At 52.9% G+C, this 16,219-nt stretch overlaps 6 protein-coding genes across 6 annotated transcripts; 5 read left to right on the top strand and 1 right to left on the bottom strand.

Annotated features, from left to right (window-relative positions):
• Positions 1-909: 909 nt before the first annotated feature.
• On the top strand, positions 910-2,089 carry DSM5745_07094 (uncharacterized protein; the record flags this gene model as incomplete). Its single annotated transcript, XM_026749110.1, has 2 exons — positions 910-1,606; positions 1,677-2,089. The coding sequence occupies 2 exons, from the start codon at positions 910-912 to the stop codon at positions 2,087-2,089; spliced, it is 1,110 nt and encodes a 369-aa protein (XP_026602200.1).
• A 1,112-nt stretch (positions 2,090-3,201) lies between these two features.
• Positions 3,202-4,825, top strand: DSM5745_07093 (putative MFS transporter; the record flags this gene model as incomplete). The annotated part of the gene is made up of 3 exons (XM_026749109.1): positions 3,202-3,403; positions 3,458-3,520; positions 3,567-4,825. 3 exons carry the CDS (start codon positions 3,202-3,204, stop codon positions 4,823-4,825), a joined length of 1,524 nt encoding a protein of 507 aa, XP_026602199.1.
• Positions 4,826-5,124: 299 nt separating this feature from the next.
• DSM5745_07092 (uncharacterized protein) lies at positions 5,125-5,793 on the top strand (the record flags this gene model as incomplete). Its single annotated transcript, XM_026749108.1, has 1 exon — positions 5,125-5,793. One exon carries the CDS (start codon positions 5,125-5,127, stop codon positions 5,791-5,793), a length of 669 nt encoding a protein of 222 aa, XP_026602198.1.
• A 2,990-nt stretch (positions 5,794-8,783) lies between these two features.
• DSM5745_07091 (putative Rho GTPase activator (Sac7)) lies at positions 8,784-11,630 on the top strand (the record flags this gene model as incomplete). The annotated part of the gene is made up of 3 exons (XM_026749107.1): positions 8,784-8,934; positions 9,152-9,307; positions 9,364-11,630. 3 exons carry the CDS (start codon positions 8,784-8,786, stop codon positions 11,628-11,630), a joined length of 2,574 nt encoding a protein of 857 aa, XP_026602197.1.
• A 596-nt stretch (positions 11,631-12,226) lies between these two features.
• On the top strand, positions 12,227-13,015 carry DSM5745_07090 (PIG-F family protein; the record flags this gene model as incomplete). The annotated part of the gene is made up of 2 exons (XM_026749106.1): positions 12,227-12,637; positions 12,725-13,015. The coding sequence occupies 2 exons, from the start codon at positions 12,227-12,229 to the stop codon at positions 13,013-13,015; spliced, it is 702 nt and encodes a 233-aa protein (XP_026602196.1).
• Positions 13,016-13,760: 745 nt separating this feature from the next.
• On the bottom strand, positions 13,761-15,434 carry DSM5745_07089 (uncharacterized protein; the record flags this gene model as incomplete). The annotated part of the gene is made up of 1 exon (XM_026749105.1): positions 13,761-15,434. One exon carries the CDS (start codon positions 15,432-15,434, stop codon positions 13,761-13,763), a length of 1,674 nt encoding a protein of 557 aa, XP_026602195.1.
• Between the last annotated feature and the right edge of the window lie 785 nt (positions 15,435-16,219).

Raw genomic sequence — 16,219 nt, 5'->3', positions numbered from 1 at the left:
ACGGACTTTCAGGGGCAGACAGAGATGTAGTCAATGTCACGGTGATGAAGGAGAAACACGGTCAGAAAGAACAGTGGGCCAGTAGTTTTGGATTGAGGTCTGGTGGTTTTTTACTTCGTTTGGCGGATTAGTCATTTCTGAGTCAGCGTTACCTACCGCTATGGGGTCCACATCCCGAGGTCATTCTCCGCGTCTACCTAGGGTAGCTTAGCTGTCTAGGTAGTCTGCGATAGCCTCCCTCGACAATTACCTGAGAAACTGTGTTTCTCCATGGTTGAAGAACTGGTGCAGACGGAGATGGTGGCCACTCACCAGCACCTACATCTTCTAATGAAGTCGCGACTCCAGGATGCGTGAGCCTTGCCATACTTTGGCCTGGCCCTGGGCTAATGAGCCTTTGCTCTGAAGTAGGGATGTTAAAATGTTGTCAGACTGTAACTGACACTTACTATTTCAGTACCATATTTTCTTCTAATGGACAGCCAATGTAGGCACGTGACTGAGGGTGGGCTGAAGAGGGCCTTCATTCTAGGACTAATTCTCACGTGCTTGGGAGTCACTAAGCCATTTATGGTATGCCAAGAGCTCCTCCGTCTGAAAATTATGTTTCGCTGTGACCGTCCACCGGTATTTTGGTGGTCACAGACAGTCAGACATAAGTTAGACATCATCCCTGCTCTTGAAGAGCATAAGGGATTGGTACCTACCGGTACACGGACCCGGAGTATACTGGATGATCCCAATTCACTTACTTCATCAGCTACTTACTTTCTCCTCCAATCCCTCAGCTATTGCTGACCTATTTACATCTACAGGCACTTACTCCCTAAACTTCTTACTTTCTCATTTACTTCCCCATCTACTCATCTTTCCATTTCGTGATCAGCTCACTTTAGGAACTACTGCATGATGGGTGACGCAGGATCCGCTGCTCCGACCGCTGGGAGTGCAAGTACTCAAAGAAAGTCCATCGGGAGTCCAGTCTATGAACTGGATCCTGATGGCGACGTTACCCTGGTAGTGCATGATGTTCCGCAAGACCTTCCCAGCGACCTGAAGGACCTAACACCGGAACTCCTTGCGGGAAACTCAAAATCTCCAAAGCAGACAACATCCGGACAAACGGCGGAACAGCGGCCACTAAGCCTGCGAGCTTCATCCAAGCACTTGGGGCTAGCATCTCGGTACTTCTCACGGATGTTCAAGAGCGGGTTCCGCGAGGGCAACGAGCTCCGCAATAACGGCCATATTGAACTTGTCATCAAACATGAAAAAGCCAATGGCATCGCATTTTTAGTGCTCATGCTTATCATTCACTGCCGGAACTCTCAGGTCCCACGCGTGGTATCAAGAGAAATGTTAACAGCATTTGCCGTCCTTGTTGATTATTACGACTGTTGTGATGCAGTCGAAGTATTCTCGGACATGTGGATTGCAGCTATCGAGCAGGGTCGTATCGGTTACGTCCACCAGGCATTGGACTGGCTACTGATCTCATGGGTTTTCTCTAAAGACGCTCGCTTCAGGGAATCATCGGGAGTGATAATTACCGCCTGTAACACTACGATCACCGCTAACGGACTGCCCATTCCTGGGGCAATAATAGGTGAGTTGCTGTTTTGATTATGATCCATGTCCGCGCTTTGTTCACTAACTCGATTTGCGCGATTTAATAGACATGATGGATAACAAACGAACCAGCTTCCTACAGATCTTGATTGATGACTTGCATAAGCAACTCATTGGATCTGCTTTAGACTGCCTAAAGCATTCTAAAGGAGGAAATAGAGAAATATGCACAGCTTCAGTTTTCGGGACATTTACAAAGCGGATGGTAGACCTTGATATTCTGACACCAAAGCCCCAGAGCCCCTTTCCCGGAATTCAGATATGGAAACTCCTGAGTGAATGCAGTGCTACAAAAATGCAGTCCCCGTGCATCACCGATTCCCACTCCCCTCATGATCGTTGCCGTCTGTCGGCTCGGATGAGCCAAGTTTTGCAATCTCACCCAAAGCCAGCCGGGCTCGAGTTGAATATGTTTAGGGAGGGCAAACCCCCTTCCAAGAAAGTACGCCCAGAGGCATAGACTTTCTGTTATGCAACCTGGCCGGAAACGAAAACCTGTTACCCCTTCGGTGCGGCATGGGTCACGCCAGGACGAGCAAACGATTAGGCATTGAGGTTGCCGCTCTCTGGGATGACGCTAGCCACGGTCAAAGGAGGATGGATTGGACGTGGCCTGTTCGGCCAAAGCTTATGTTACTTTTTGGAATCTGAGGCACAGAGATGAACCTTGGGCTTGGGACGCACCTTGATTTCAGGAGATGATCGTTTGGTTGGTTTTCCGTTCCCCGTCAGTCGTACGCTGTGAAACTAATACTGCAGCCACAGCCCATTCAAGGGGTCTATTTCCATACCGTTGGGCCCTGAATATGGCCATCAGAATAGGTTAGCTTTAGTCAAACATCGTGTGAAATAGTCAAGCCCGGCGCTGCAGCATATGTACTACCTTGATGCCCATAAGAGCGTGCAAGGGAATACATATAACTACCTGAACACGTCACTGAATACAATTGGTTGACCATCATCCTATGGCCATGACATCGAAGGAGATCCTGCGTGTTCGAAGGTATCAGGGCTGTATAGATGCCTGGAGTCACGTGCAGTACCGGTAACCGTAGGCATCTCAGGAGCGGATCGAGGGCACTTCCGTTACAGTGTTGTCAACAATCCACCGACCTGCGGTACCTAGTACATTTATCTACCTGGGCACCCTGACGATCCTCAGCTACTACTTTATCTCCGCGGATCTTAGTACCACCGTTGACATCTTTATCTGACGCCAACAGCCTGTGCCATGGCAACTAATCCGGATCCAGCACTTCCCCGCATTGGCACCCTCGCATCGGCCGTTGATAAGCTGCACCAGCCAATGTAACATGGCGAGTCTTGTCGCTCTTGACTCTGCCACGGTGAGGTGGGGGCTAGATACTGATGACACCGGAGATAGAGGTCTTGGTATGGTCGATGATACGATAAGCTATCTTGCTTCTGTCAAGATATCCTCCGCCATGACGAACAGTTATCTATCCCTTGCATCGGCCCTTTCCTGGTTGCCAAAACTCGCCGATTTCCTTTCATTCAGGTCCGGTCTGAGCGACACCAATAGCTCCGGATAAAGGGGACATATATCAAGCTATGGACTCCAAGTCGCCTTCTTCTGCGGTCGACGCGCCTGTGTCTGCCGGACGAGACTCCTTCCCGGATGAGGATCCCAGCAGCAAGAATGGTTATGCTCCTGGGGTTGTTGAGAATGTTGCCCGTGTTGTTGATCATAAGGCTGAACGGGCGCTTTGCCGTCGGTTTGATCTGCGGTTGATGCCAGTGTTGGCGATTATGTGTGAGCATCTTGTACAACCCACGAAGAATGGCCAGTCGCTGACTTGGCGGATAGACCTTTTCAATGCTTTGGACAAGGGAAATCTTGGTAACGCTGAAACAGATGGGATGAGCGATGGTATGTACTTTAGACATTTATTGCTCTGCCGCTGCTGACAGATTAGACCTCAATTTCAAACCCGGACAATACAACCTGCTACTGTCTATCTTCTTCGTCCCCTATGTCATCTTTGCGCCGCCTATTGCCATGCTAGGCAAGCGATTCAGCCCGGCAAGGGTGCTGCCAATCCTGATGTTCAGCTTCGGCTCCTTCACGCTCATTGCCTCGTCCGCGAAAAACTTCGGCGGCATGTTTGCGCTGCGTTGGTTCCTGGGCATGGCAGAGGCTGCCTTCTTTCCGCTGGTCATTTACTATCTGACCACCTTCTACCGCCGTGCCGAGTTGGCGCGCCGTCTAGCTCTCTTCTACGCAGCCTCCAACATCGCCAACGCCTTCGCCGGGCTGATCGCGTTTGGAGTCTTCCAGATCGAGAACACGCCCATGTCCCAATGGCGATATCTGTTCATCATCGAAGGTAGCGCCACTGTCGCTTTCTCCATATTCGCTTTCTGGTACCTCCCGCGCAGCGCCTCCGAGGCCAAGTTCCTCTCCGCAGACGAGAAAGCCCTCGCATTTCACCGTATCCAGGTCGATTCTAGCGCAGTCGTCAATGAGAAGTTCAACTTCCGCGAAGCCCTTGCCATCTTCCGCCATCCAACAACCTACGGCTTCCTCGCCATTGAGATCTGTCTCGGAGTCCCACTGCAGGGCGTATCCCTCTTCATGCCGCAAATCATCCAGCGACTCGGCTACTCAACCGTCAAGACCAACCTCTACACCGTCGCTCCGAACGTGACAGGCGCTGTCATGCTTTTGATTCTTGCATTTAGCTCCGACGCCGTCAAGCTCCGTTCTCCCTTCATCGTGCTAGGCTTCCTCTTCACCTTCACGGGCTTCATGATCTACGCCTCCATCTCGGATGTTCAGGCCAAAATCCAGCTCGCGTATTTTGCCACCTTCATGATGACGTGGGGTACCTCCGCGCCATCAGTCCTGCTCAGTACCTGGTACAACAATAACATCGCGCACGAGGGCCGGCGTGTCCTGCTGACGTCCATCGGTGTCCCTCTTGCAAACCTTATGGGCCTGGTCGCGAGCAACGTGTTCCGCGAGCAAGATAAGCCGAAATACATGCCTGCACTCATCACAGTGGGTGCGTTTGGGGCAACTGGTGCGGTTCTTGCTGGCTTGTTAGGTCTGTATATGGTTTTTGACAATAAGAGGAGAGACCGCAGGGATGGGATTACGGTGAACGCAACCGATGTTCCCACTGAGAGATTGCGCGATGGACCTGCTTCGAGTGAGTTTCGGTGGTTCCTGTAATTGTCTTATAGCATGTGGCAAGCAAGCAGCACACCACCTAGCCATTAGCATCACGCAATTGAGAGATCACCACTTGAATTACCTTAATGAATCCATACCATTGCATTGTATCATGCACCTCGGAGGTTAACAACGCCAGTTAACAGCGCCACAAGCCACAACCAAGTCCAACAACCTCACCCCGCATTTCCTCCGACCCCTCCACAACACTGGTCACCGGTATTCAGGCATCAGCTGCCCATCCTGCATATCCAATTCCTGCCTAACCCTGGCACCGGGCCCCAGAGCTCGAATCAAACATGCCCTTAAGCCTCTCCCTCTCACGCCCCAAAAACAAGCCCCGCATCAGCATAACCCTCCACCCGCGCGGCAAGAACTCCATAGGCGAGAACCGCGCGCGTCTAAAATATTCCGCGTTCCACTGGGGCGTTCTTATCTCGCCAAAACACGCTTCACAGCCAAGCGGGGTGGGAGAGCATGTGTCCGCACACGTGCATTTCGACGTCACGGACTCAATATACGTTGACCCCGTCACGGGCGAGAGCAGCGATGCTTGGCGGTTTCGGGTGAGGAGGTCGACGGACCCTGTGGGCGAGTTTAGGATTTTGGGGCGGGTTGAAGTGGGGAAGGTACCTCTGCTGTCTTCTGGATCTGGATCTGGATCTCGATCTGGATCTGGGGTCGGGTTCGAGGAGCTGGTGGAGAGGGTTCGAGAACGACTCGGTGCGATCCCGTTGCCTAGGAAGGAGTTCAGGCAGGAGGAGAACTGTGTTAGTTGGACGAGGGCGGCGATTGGGGGGCTGGGGGAGATGGGGGTGCTTGGGTTAGGTTTAGGGGAGGGCTTTGAGATTGAGGAGTTCATGGATGTTGCGCTGGGGTTTGCCGATGAGTGTTTGGCTAGCCTGGGGGAGAAGGGGATGGGGCGTGTGCTGGATTATAGGCCGGGGGTTGGTAAGAGAGTGAAATAGAAGCTGATTGGGGTTATGCTGAGGGGGATATGTTCTACAGTTAGGTACCTTCAGAGACGCGATTTGACTGACGTGCTCGCGCTGGCGATGAACTTGCGTTGCGATGATGATGTGCAGTGCAAGACTGTCCGTAGGAGAGATTCGCAGACTGAGCTTCTCTTGTTCTCAACAAGAACTTCGGCCTTCAAGAAAGCATTTCTGGAGCTAGGAATGACGAGATATTCAATGAATAGTGAACAAATTTGAATCAGATGATCAAGCAAACGCTCGCATATGGGCCATCCATGGGGCTCAAAACGCCGTCGCCTCACGAAAAGCAAAACGAGTTGCAATAACTGAAAGCCCATGTAAACTGCCTGGTGTAGGTCGATCGGCTCGCTCCAATTCGAAACGTTTGAGCATGACCCACGACCGGAGAAAGCACCCCTGTAGAAAGGCCGGGAAAGATGACTGCTGGTATGGTCGCCATAACTTTAGACCAGCTGTTGCTCAGTCGGAGGTCCAGTTCTCGCTCAGAAAGCAACGATGGAATCCACGCGTGTTCGAACGTAAGAAGGATTTTCGGCTCGACAAGTCCGTCCTGGAATTGAGGTCAATAGATCACGTAGCTGCTAGTAGGCGTCCCATCTCCAGGTACTCCGGTAGGACGTCCGATCGAAACCATTTCAGCCGAACAAAGGCGAGAGTATCATTGAAGTCTAGTATACACGGAAACTGCCGAGGGAAAGCAACTAAAAACCAAGGGGACGAAGTCGTTTACCGTCCGGGCAGCTGGCCGCTCTGCATCATGGCGGCGTTCTGTTCCTGGAAGCGCTCGTTCATTCGCCCGGATGACTTCATGATTTTGTCCACACAGCGCATGACACAGCCTTCCTCGCGGGCGATGAGCGATTTGGTGGTGAAGTCGTTGACGCAGTCGTCGAAGCACCGTTGGACAAGCTTGGAGTACATCTAGATAGGAATGCGTTAGTAGTGAGCGGCAGGAAAATGTTGACTTGCATCGATGATGCTAGAGTAAAGAGGGTAGATTCATACGGTCATGAATTCCTTCATCTGCTTCCGCTCCATGCGGTTAGCCAGCTCGCGCTGCTCAGAGGCCGTAAGTCTGGGCAAGTTAGCGGAATTCTGATGATGCAACTGGGCTGATTTGGTTGCGTGGTTGCGTGGTTGAAAGCGCGAGGTTAAGCAAGTACTGACCCGTCCATTGTGATATAGGGTATGAAAAGAGAAGATGGGGATGCAAATGTGGAGGAGTAGTTGCGGACAATAATTGTTCTGACACTATCCCGACCAAGCTCCGGAGCTCAGAGTCCGCAAGCTCTTCAGTCACGTGCTGCCAGCTTACTAAGAGCCATAATGACTAAGCACTGACCATATCACGTGCCCCCTAAATCCGGTCAGGCGCACTATTGCCGAAAAGGGAAGACGCGAGCAGGGTTTCAGGGCTGATTACTCAGGGTTTAAAAAAAGAACTGGCCCTATCCCTGAGTCAGTCGGTCCCAATTGCAAAGCCTAGGCCTTCTCCATTCGCATCATCGTATCCATGGTTGTGATGCCTATGATGCGCACGCCGCACTGGGGAAGTTCGCTGAGACTGAGAGTGAGGTGGCCTTGAACCTCCAAGTTTTGGGATGGAGCGCCAGTCCAATTATAGTCAAGGGGAGGGAATCCTTTGCCAGCCACCCACTGGGGTAATTTCAAATATCAAATGATACGAGCTGCACCGTGCAGGGGCTGCTGTTCATTTGTTTCTGCCATTATTATTTCCTGGAGTCCTTCAACCACGCTAGCGGTGGATGCCGCGGTAACTGCAGTCTAAGTCTGTCCTCTGTAAGGTGCTGTGCGGTTTAAAAGGTCAAGGTTGCATCCAATTCAACGGTGTCGGCCCCTGGTCCTGGACTGGATGATTCTCCAGCCTGGCTGTCTGCCAATTTTTTCGATGGACACAGCGAGCCTCTGGCGTTGCGCGGAAGTCAAAAGTCGGGAGCCTGGGAGGCAAATGCTCCATGAAGATCATCCAGACCACGCACGCTCCAGTCGCCATATCGAGAAATAGATTAACTCTACGTGGGCTACGGACAAGCCAGCCGGCGAACAATTCTCTGCAACGGGCAGCGGCACATTTCAAGACCAAGTAGTTTACGGTTCTGCTCTTGGATATGACCGTATCACGGTACCTGTCTCAGACTGCAGTGTCTGGATCCCCGTTCCAGAACGACCGCCAGGCCGCAGACTCGAACTAGGGCAGGTCCCTTGCCCATTTTCGGCTCAGTAGGGTCTAGGGACTCCAAAGGGCCTACGTAGGCGTAATAAAACTCGAACATGCAATCGAGATGAAGTAGCAACGATAATAATCTCGGAATAATAAGACTCGGCGAGTGTGGATGCAGTCGTGTGTGCTGCCAGTCCGTTGGTCCTCCACCCACCGCTCCATCCACTTCTGAATGTCATTCTTTCCCATCTTCAGTTCTTCATCTGCTGTGGACACTCCTCTTGGACTCTGATCATCTTCCGCTGAACCCTGCTTTGTTCCAAACAAACTCGAGGGGGCTAAAGTTCCCTGTCAGCTTGTGGTTGACCACTCGGTTTGACTGGCTGCCTCTGTTTCTGCCTCTGCCTCGTGCTTCGACCTTTCACCCTTTCTTACACCTCCCTTCCCCCTTCTCATCGACCGCCACCATTTCGACTTCTCCCTGGACTCCTCTCCTTCTACCTTCCGAGCGTTAACTCTGCACCGTACGAGTGATTCCCCGAACCTGTCCTGTATCCGCTTCGTCGACGCTACTCCTACCTTTGCCACGCTGGGCTGCCGCGGCCTGCGCGCTACTCGACCCCGGGCTCCTGTGCTATTTTGGGATCATCGTCATCCCAGCCCCAGGTTTCTCTGCGCGTCGACGCCAGTGACGAAATAGTTGTCGGTCAGCCATCCGCTATAACCTTGAATCCTCGATCATACTCCGCCGCACATTCTCAGTCCTGCTGTATCCAAAATGGTGACTGGAAAACCGGCTGAGCCGTTTCAATCGCTTCCGCCAACGGCGTCCCAGCGCGAAGCGTCACCTGCCTCCCCTCCGTCGAGACGAGACCTTACAACTTGGTGGAGGCAGTTCAAGAGGAACACTAGAAAGGAGGAACCGAAAGGTACGTGCGGAGGCAATGTCCGATCAAATCCCTCTTAGATGCGACGATTTGGGCGTGCCGGCACTGCGATGAGCTGGGTAGTTTCGGTTGGAGCTCAGTTGTCGTTAATCTATTGCCTTTTCTATCGTCCTACATCCTGGATCGCCGTCTTCTACAAAATTCACTGCACTTGAGTTTGCTCTCTCAGCGATCCTACCGTGCTAACAATTGTGCCCAGAAAAAGTACAGCAGGGTATTTTCGGTGTCCCTCTCAAGGTCAGCATCAAGTATGCGAACGTCGCCATCTCCCTCACAAACGACAATGGGGAAAGTTTCATCTACGGCTACGTGCCCATTGTGGTCGCAAAATGTGGAGTGTTCTTGAAAGAGAAAGGTACAGATTCGTGATCTCTTTGTTTACGGTCGGCGCTAACCTGTGTGTCTTGTTAGCGACCGACGTCGAGGGAATCTTTCGTCTCAACGGATCTGCGAAGCGCATCAAGGATCTACAGGAGATCTTCGACTCCCCAGAACGTTATGGCAAAGGCTTGGATTGGACCGGGTATACCGTGCACGATGCTGCGAATGTTCTCCGACGATACCTCAATCAGCTGCCGGAACCCATTGTTCCCTTGGAATTCTACGAGCGATTCAGAGAACCTCTGCGCAAATTCCAATCTCAGGCCCAGGAAAAAGGGCCTTCTCAAGAATCGGAGGCCGCAGAGCATTCTAAAGCTGTCGCCGCTTACCAGCAGCTCATCAGGGAGCTGCCCCCGCTCAACAAGCAGCTACTGCTTTACATCCTCGATCTCCTGGCGGTCTTTGCGTCCAAATCCGACCAGAATCGAATGAACTCTGCCAACCTGTCCGCCATCTTCCAACCCGGATTGCTCTCTCATCCGCAGCACGACATGTCGCCGGACGAATATAAACTGAGCCAGGATGTGCTGATTTTCCTCATCGAAAACCAGGACCATTTCCTTGTGGGTATGAACGGCACAGCCGCTGATGAACAAACTGTCAAGGAAGTCGAATCTGGCAATGCTCGCCCACCGACGTCCCAATCGAACATACGACGCTCCGTATCTAGTGCCAGCGCGGGAGCTGACAGCTTCAAGAAGTACGAGTCGTTACGGAGAAATGTTTCCGTATCTTCGAGGAACTCACGCACATCCAACAATGTTTCCAACCCCGCGACTCCCACCACCTTGGGTGCAGTGGGAGTGCACAGGAGCAACACATTACCGTCCAAGATGTCACCTGCGATGCGCCACAGTCGCGTCGCCGAGTCCACGAACTCTCCCGGAACGCCGGCACACCTATCTCGATCGTCAAGTCGCACGCCCCCATCTACCGGGACGGCTTTGCAATCCCCACCGCCGCCCACTACCGTTCAGGTAACACCTGGGATCGCATACATACACTCAGCCACCCATGGACCAATGCCAAAATCTGAAGCTGAGAAATTGCATGAGAAGCCTCAGCACGTCAACTTGCCGCCCCCTACAGCGTCACTCGCTCCCGCTGTTGTTACACCGACAAGGGAGCGTAAGCTCTCAAGTTTCTTCACAAAGTCTCCACCGCCGAGTGGGGAACCGAAGGACCCGCGGCAACCAAATAGGTTAAAGAAGAAGCGGATTCCGGGAAGTGCAAACGAAAGCGCGCAAAGCTCTGCCATCTCACTTCAAGCCGCGACCTCTGAATCGGCGCTGCTTGCATCTCAAGTGCCGCCACGATCGGAATCCTCGCAGGACGACGGAGGCGCAACCCCAAAGCCATCCAACAATGCAAGCGTCGAGGATGGGGATTCTCAGCGGGTGGGAAGACCTGAGAAGAGGATAAGCCAGACAGAAAGTGGACACCCTATCGGGGATGCCCTACGACCCCACGGCTCACGGACGCCATCTATGAACTCGCGGTCATCGTTCACGGATTATTCCGATGTTGACCACACCGATGAAGCGACGCGTAAAGAGCATCGCCGAAGTTGGCGATTCCCCCGAACGGCCAAGCGAAGCAATGAACAGATTGGCCTTGGCTTGGGGTCGCCCCCTCTTACCGCTTCAAGCCCTGGAGCAGACCGCAGTACGAGCTCGATCAGTAGCTGGCATCAGTCGAGCAAGAGCTCCCCGTCCGACCTTCAGCAGTTTGCGAACGATCCTTCTTATCAGCCGCTGAGCTTGGATGCGGAAGTTCACAACAATGGTGCTCCCAAGGAGATTCCTGCTGCAGAGCCTGAGAAGCGAAGTCTCTTTGGGAAGTTCAAGGCCAAGGTTGCCCAGGTTCGAGACGGTGTTCGAGAGTCATCTGAGAGGGATCGGACACGAAGCCCTGTTTACTCTGACGACGCTGCGTCGAGCCAGAACCTATCGCTTCCTGGCAGGGACAACCACAGTCCTCGGCCGGCTCCGATTGACGTCACTCGGGAACCGAGAGAAGCACAGGTGGTCACTCCAGTCTCTCCTCTGCCCAGCTCCGGACTACCCCCGGCTATCCCTGAAGAGCCTCCCACTCCCGACAGTCCTGTCTCGCCGATTAACCCTGTCGAACAAGCAGCTGCTCAGTTAGATGGAGTGGTTGAGCACAAAGCTGAAGAAAAGGCCGCTGAAAAGGCAGCCACTGAAGAACTGACCCCTCCCGCCTCCGAGGCGCAGGCACCTGTAACAGATGTCAAAAAAGAGGCTGAGACGCCCGAGGCGACCCCTACCACGCAGTAAAGATGTGAGCTCGACCTATCCTCACCGTGAGGATTTTGGATAGACTACATTGATTGAGAAACTCGTACTTCACGATAGATGGCTTGATTTGCGATCTCTTTCTTCTTTGCCGTTATCTATGGATTTGGTTTTCGGGAGCCGGTTTCCTTTGTATTTCGTTGGACGAGGCGTGGGATGTATGCTTAGCTTTGGCTTCATGTTCTCGCTGACTGTTCTCATACCCCACCCCTGATGCTCGTTACGGCTCACGATTGATGTATTGTTGCTTCCGAAAACTGTTCTCTAGCTTGCTGCTAAAATCATGATTCTCAACTTTCTTCAAGTACAACTGCTGTAAGGCGTAGCCCAACCTCGGCAAGAAAGATGGCAGTGACACCTCAGCCCTCAGGCACCAGAATCCCCACGGAACAAACCAATCAAACAGCAACAATTATTTGCAGCTCCCCCGTCGCATCTCCGGCACTTCCATCCGCAAACAATCACCGCAGCACGAAAAGTTGACTCAACAACCTCATCGAACCGGCGCCCGGCGCCTCAATCACTCCCTCTCACCATCAATCCCTCCTCAAAGCTCGCTCGAAGCCCAATCCCCCACAATGGCCTCCACCACACCCCCAACCCCCGCTCCAAACACAGCACCCCCGAAACCAAAGCCCTCGCAACCCCCCGTCTCAATCCTCCCCACGCAATTCGCCCGCGCCTACGCCCTCGCCCATCCAGCCCTCCTCCTCTCCCTCGTCGTCTACCGCTTCACCTCCGTCGTCGAGAACCCCATCGCCGAGCTGCTGGGCGATATACCCTACCTCGTTGGCCTGCAGGCCGTCTATGTCATGGGGTGCCTGCCCCCCGCAGGCAGCGAGAAGGATCCCTCGGGTTCAGGCCCCGATGCAAGCGAGCACAAAACGATCAAGAAGAGCGCTAGTATAAGCGCGCTCCGGCGTCGCGGGAAGGCTACTGGTAGCGCTTCGTGGTCGACGGGGTTGGTGCTGGTTGCGTGGAAATTAACCGTATGCTAACGTCCCCAACCATTTTCTTTCCCTCTGCTACAAAGTCAGATCGAGATAGCTAACGTGTCTTCGTGATGTGACGTGTAGCCCGCCCTCCTCTCCCTAACGCTCACAGCCCTCCTCGCAACACCCGTCCTCGCAATCCTCCTCATCCTCTTCGGCGCCCCCTTCACAACACACCACGCCCTGACCTTCCTGTGCGCCGCGCACATGGCGCTCCTTTCGTCTTTCCCGCTTATCTATACGCACGGTGTAGACGGAACTGTATGGAGGGAGGTCTGGGGCGCGGCTCGGCCACTCGATGCCGTTTGGGGCGGTGCGCTGGGGACGTGTATTGGTGCTTGGCTGGGCGCGGTGCCGATTCCGTTGGATTGGTAGGTTCACAAAACATTCTTTTTCTGTTTCTTGTTGTTGGTGCTTGCTTTGAGGGCCGCTGGACTGACTTGTTTTGGTTGTGCTGTAGGGACCGCCCGTGGCAGGCGTATCCGATTACGATTCTGACCGGGGCTTATATTGGGTATGCGGCTGGGATGCTGTTGGGCAGGGCTAGGGGGTTGTATGGGAAGAAGGTTCAGTTTGCTCCCGGGCCGGAGGAGCTGGCGGTGATGCGGGGGGATGTGAAGAAGCTCGAGTAAGCGAGTCAGGGCCTATACCGGGTATATTGCATTTATGGAGCATCATTGAGGCGAGAATGCTTTACATTAATCTTCTTATGTTAGATTCAGCTGTATCATTACTACTTCTTGCTCTGTTTTGTATTTATTTAAACTTATATTTTTTTCCATATTTGACCAATGATATGATATCAAATCGGGACTATTCTAGAATAGCAACCAGGCTATGCCAACGAAGTAGAAATGCTATATGTACAAGAACGCTGGGGAATCAACAGAAGATGCGGATATCAACTTAGTAGACCACCAAACAAAACGCTCACAAGGATGTACAACAGAAAGAAGAAATGGGTATGTAAGGATATGTGGTATCTCAAATCATCATCCAAATTGAAAAAAAAAAAAAAAAAAAAAAAAAAAAAAAGAAAGAAAGAAAGAAAGAAAGAAAAAGTCTAGATTGTCTCCAAGAGTGCGTTCGTCATGAAGGAGAATGATAAAGTAGCGGGCGATTAGATCATATTAGCGATTTGTATCCGGCGAGCCGGTTGCCAGGGACGAAAAGGTTTTGGATCAGCTGTGTCTCGCGAGTACATGGACTCGGAATCGCTCTTGATGTGGATCGGGGAGGGAAGATTGGCTGGTATTCGGCGCGGTGAGCTGACCGGCGACGAGTCGTCTGGACGTACGCGCATGTACTCTTCGGACTCGACACTGCGGATCGGGTACATTGTCCCGACACCCATAGAGTCTTGCGCCATTCGAGTCAGTCTCTCGATGTCTTCCCGAAGACCGGAGACTTGTTGCTCGAGGTTTCGACGCGCAGTCTGTTCGCGGCGGAGAAGCATGACCAGCGCGCTGTACTGCTGTACGGAGATGGCGCCTGAGTCACTGCTGTGCAAGGAGACCATTGACGGTGCTTGCAAGGCCCGGGCACGGTGAATGTCGCTTGGGCTTGGCCGGATGGTACTCGTGCTGAGGGGCCGCTCTGCCGACGGGAGATTTTCCGTGTCAGGAGAATCGTCGCGACTCGATGGTGGAGATTGGCCGGACGATTTGGATTTTGCAGAAGACTTTTGACGTTTATGGCGTGGTGATTGCGAGCTTTTCTGGTTCTGCGACTCTGCTGGTGTCTCTGCACGCCCGCTTTGCATCCGAGCAATCGCAAACTCTAGGTCGATGAGTTTTACCTCCAGTGTGGTCATCCGTTGGTCCAGCGAAGCGTTGTCGTCGTTCTGCATAGAGCTGATGAGTTCTCCGACATTAGGAGATAAAATTGGAGGCACGGGCTCGTCTTCAGGTTCGTCCTCTACTTCGTCCTCCACCTCAGAAGCCGACATTTGCGCGGATGGTTTAGATGTAGAAGCGGTGCCTACGGTGGACGGAGTAGGTGGGCGCGACGAATCACTATCAGAGCCAACACCACACGTGGTTGACTCAAGGAAAGTTGACTCGACGCTCCGCCGTCTCTTCCACTGTATCGGAGACATACGATGATGTTCTTTTGCCAGGACACGAAGAGCGCCTGCACTCCGAGAGCGTCGCTTTACGTTTTGCATCCGACGCCGTCGGACTTCATCCGGGTCGCTATGCGCATGAGGACTGAGCTTTCTGTTGCTGGGTCTTCTCCCCGGGTGGACAACCGCTTCAAGCGCTTGTCGAGATTCATCGTCCGAGAATATTAGGCTGGGCAGAGTTGCTCGTCGCTGACGGGGTTCAGTGTCCAGCTGTTTTAACACGACGTCCAGCGTCGTCAATGTTGCGGTAGGCTGTTGAACTTGGGCACCTTGGTGTGAGCTCCCTGAGCTTGGAGATTTTGGAGACTTCTGTCGTTGAGTCGTCGGGAATGAACTATTATTAAAGCTGAAGTCCGAAACGGGGTCATCCATCTCGTCTGTCCGACTCCGCCGATTTCGGGTGAAGATCTTCTTCATCACGGTCTTCAGTGTGCTTCCCGTCCGGCGGTGGCCACCCAGCCCTCCTTGAATAGACGTGAGATTCTGTGGGTATGGTAATCTTGGAAGTCCACCCTGTTGTCGGCGTGTTGACACCACCAGCTCTTTGGAGCTCATCGGAGGCAGCGCGGTGTCGAATGATTCGGCATCGTTTGTGATAGCCGGAGCGGAATAGTCTGTCTGACTGACAGGGCTCCGGACGGAACTACTCCGCCCGATGGGTCTAGACATTTTTCTTTCGAGAGGCATATATAGATCAGTGAAATCGATGTGGTCTCAGTGGAGTAAATGCGCGCACTCAGGTCGAGGGGTATCGAGTGAGATAAAGAACGTGTCTCTGGGAGAATCGAGGGCCGACAGCGGTATCTTTTGGGCATTAACAAAGAAATTACTATTGCATCAACGAGGTGTAAGCGAGCGTCGGCGAAGAGAGTTGGTGTATATGAAACTTTCGGCTGATTGAAGTGGTTACAGCGAAGAATATCTCGGATTGGTGGGCTAAAAGTAGGACCAAACAAGGGTCAGACAAACGAACGGAGCGCTGTGAGAGGGGTATAGTTACCTTGGCAGAAGGAATTCCAGGCATAATCGGGCGTCAAGGGTAGATATGATGAAGATCCAGCTGATGAGTTGTCTGGGGTACTCGAAGGCCGAGTATATGTAGTGGCGCGCGTGGCGGCTGACCAGCAAGGTTTAACGAAAGACGGTAGAAGGAACGTGGAAGCAGCAGCTAAAAGACGATCATAGGCCTAAATAAAATCACAGAGCTGCAGAGCTTGCTCGTCCGACAGGCTGAAGCAAGGCAGGCCAGGATCCAAGACAAGGAGGGCGAATAATGCAGCTACGCCCGGTAAAGATCAAAGCGGTAGCTCCGGCTCTCCGGGTGCAAAAAGAAAAGAGAGACGGGGCCGGTGGAGCTTATCAGACGGGGCGAGGCGCAGAAGAACTCATGTCAAGCAGAGAGTGGTGGATGCTGAGTCGTGGTGCATAGCCGGAGAGGCGGGCGTTTGAGATAT

Source organism: Aspergillus mulundensis, assembly GCF_003369625.1.
Source record: "Aspergillus mulundensis strain DSM 5745 chromosome Unknown scaffold_7, whole genome shotgun sequence".
Classification (NCBI taxonomy): domain Eukaryota; kingdom Fungi; phylum Ascomycota; class Eurotiomycetes; order Eurotiales; family Aspergillaceae; genus Aspergillus; species Aspergillus mulundensis.
The sequence above is the reverse complement of the archived record's forward strand: the minus strand, read 5'-3'. Positions and strand labels throughout refer to the sequence as shown.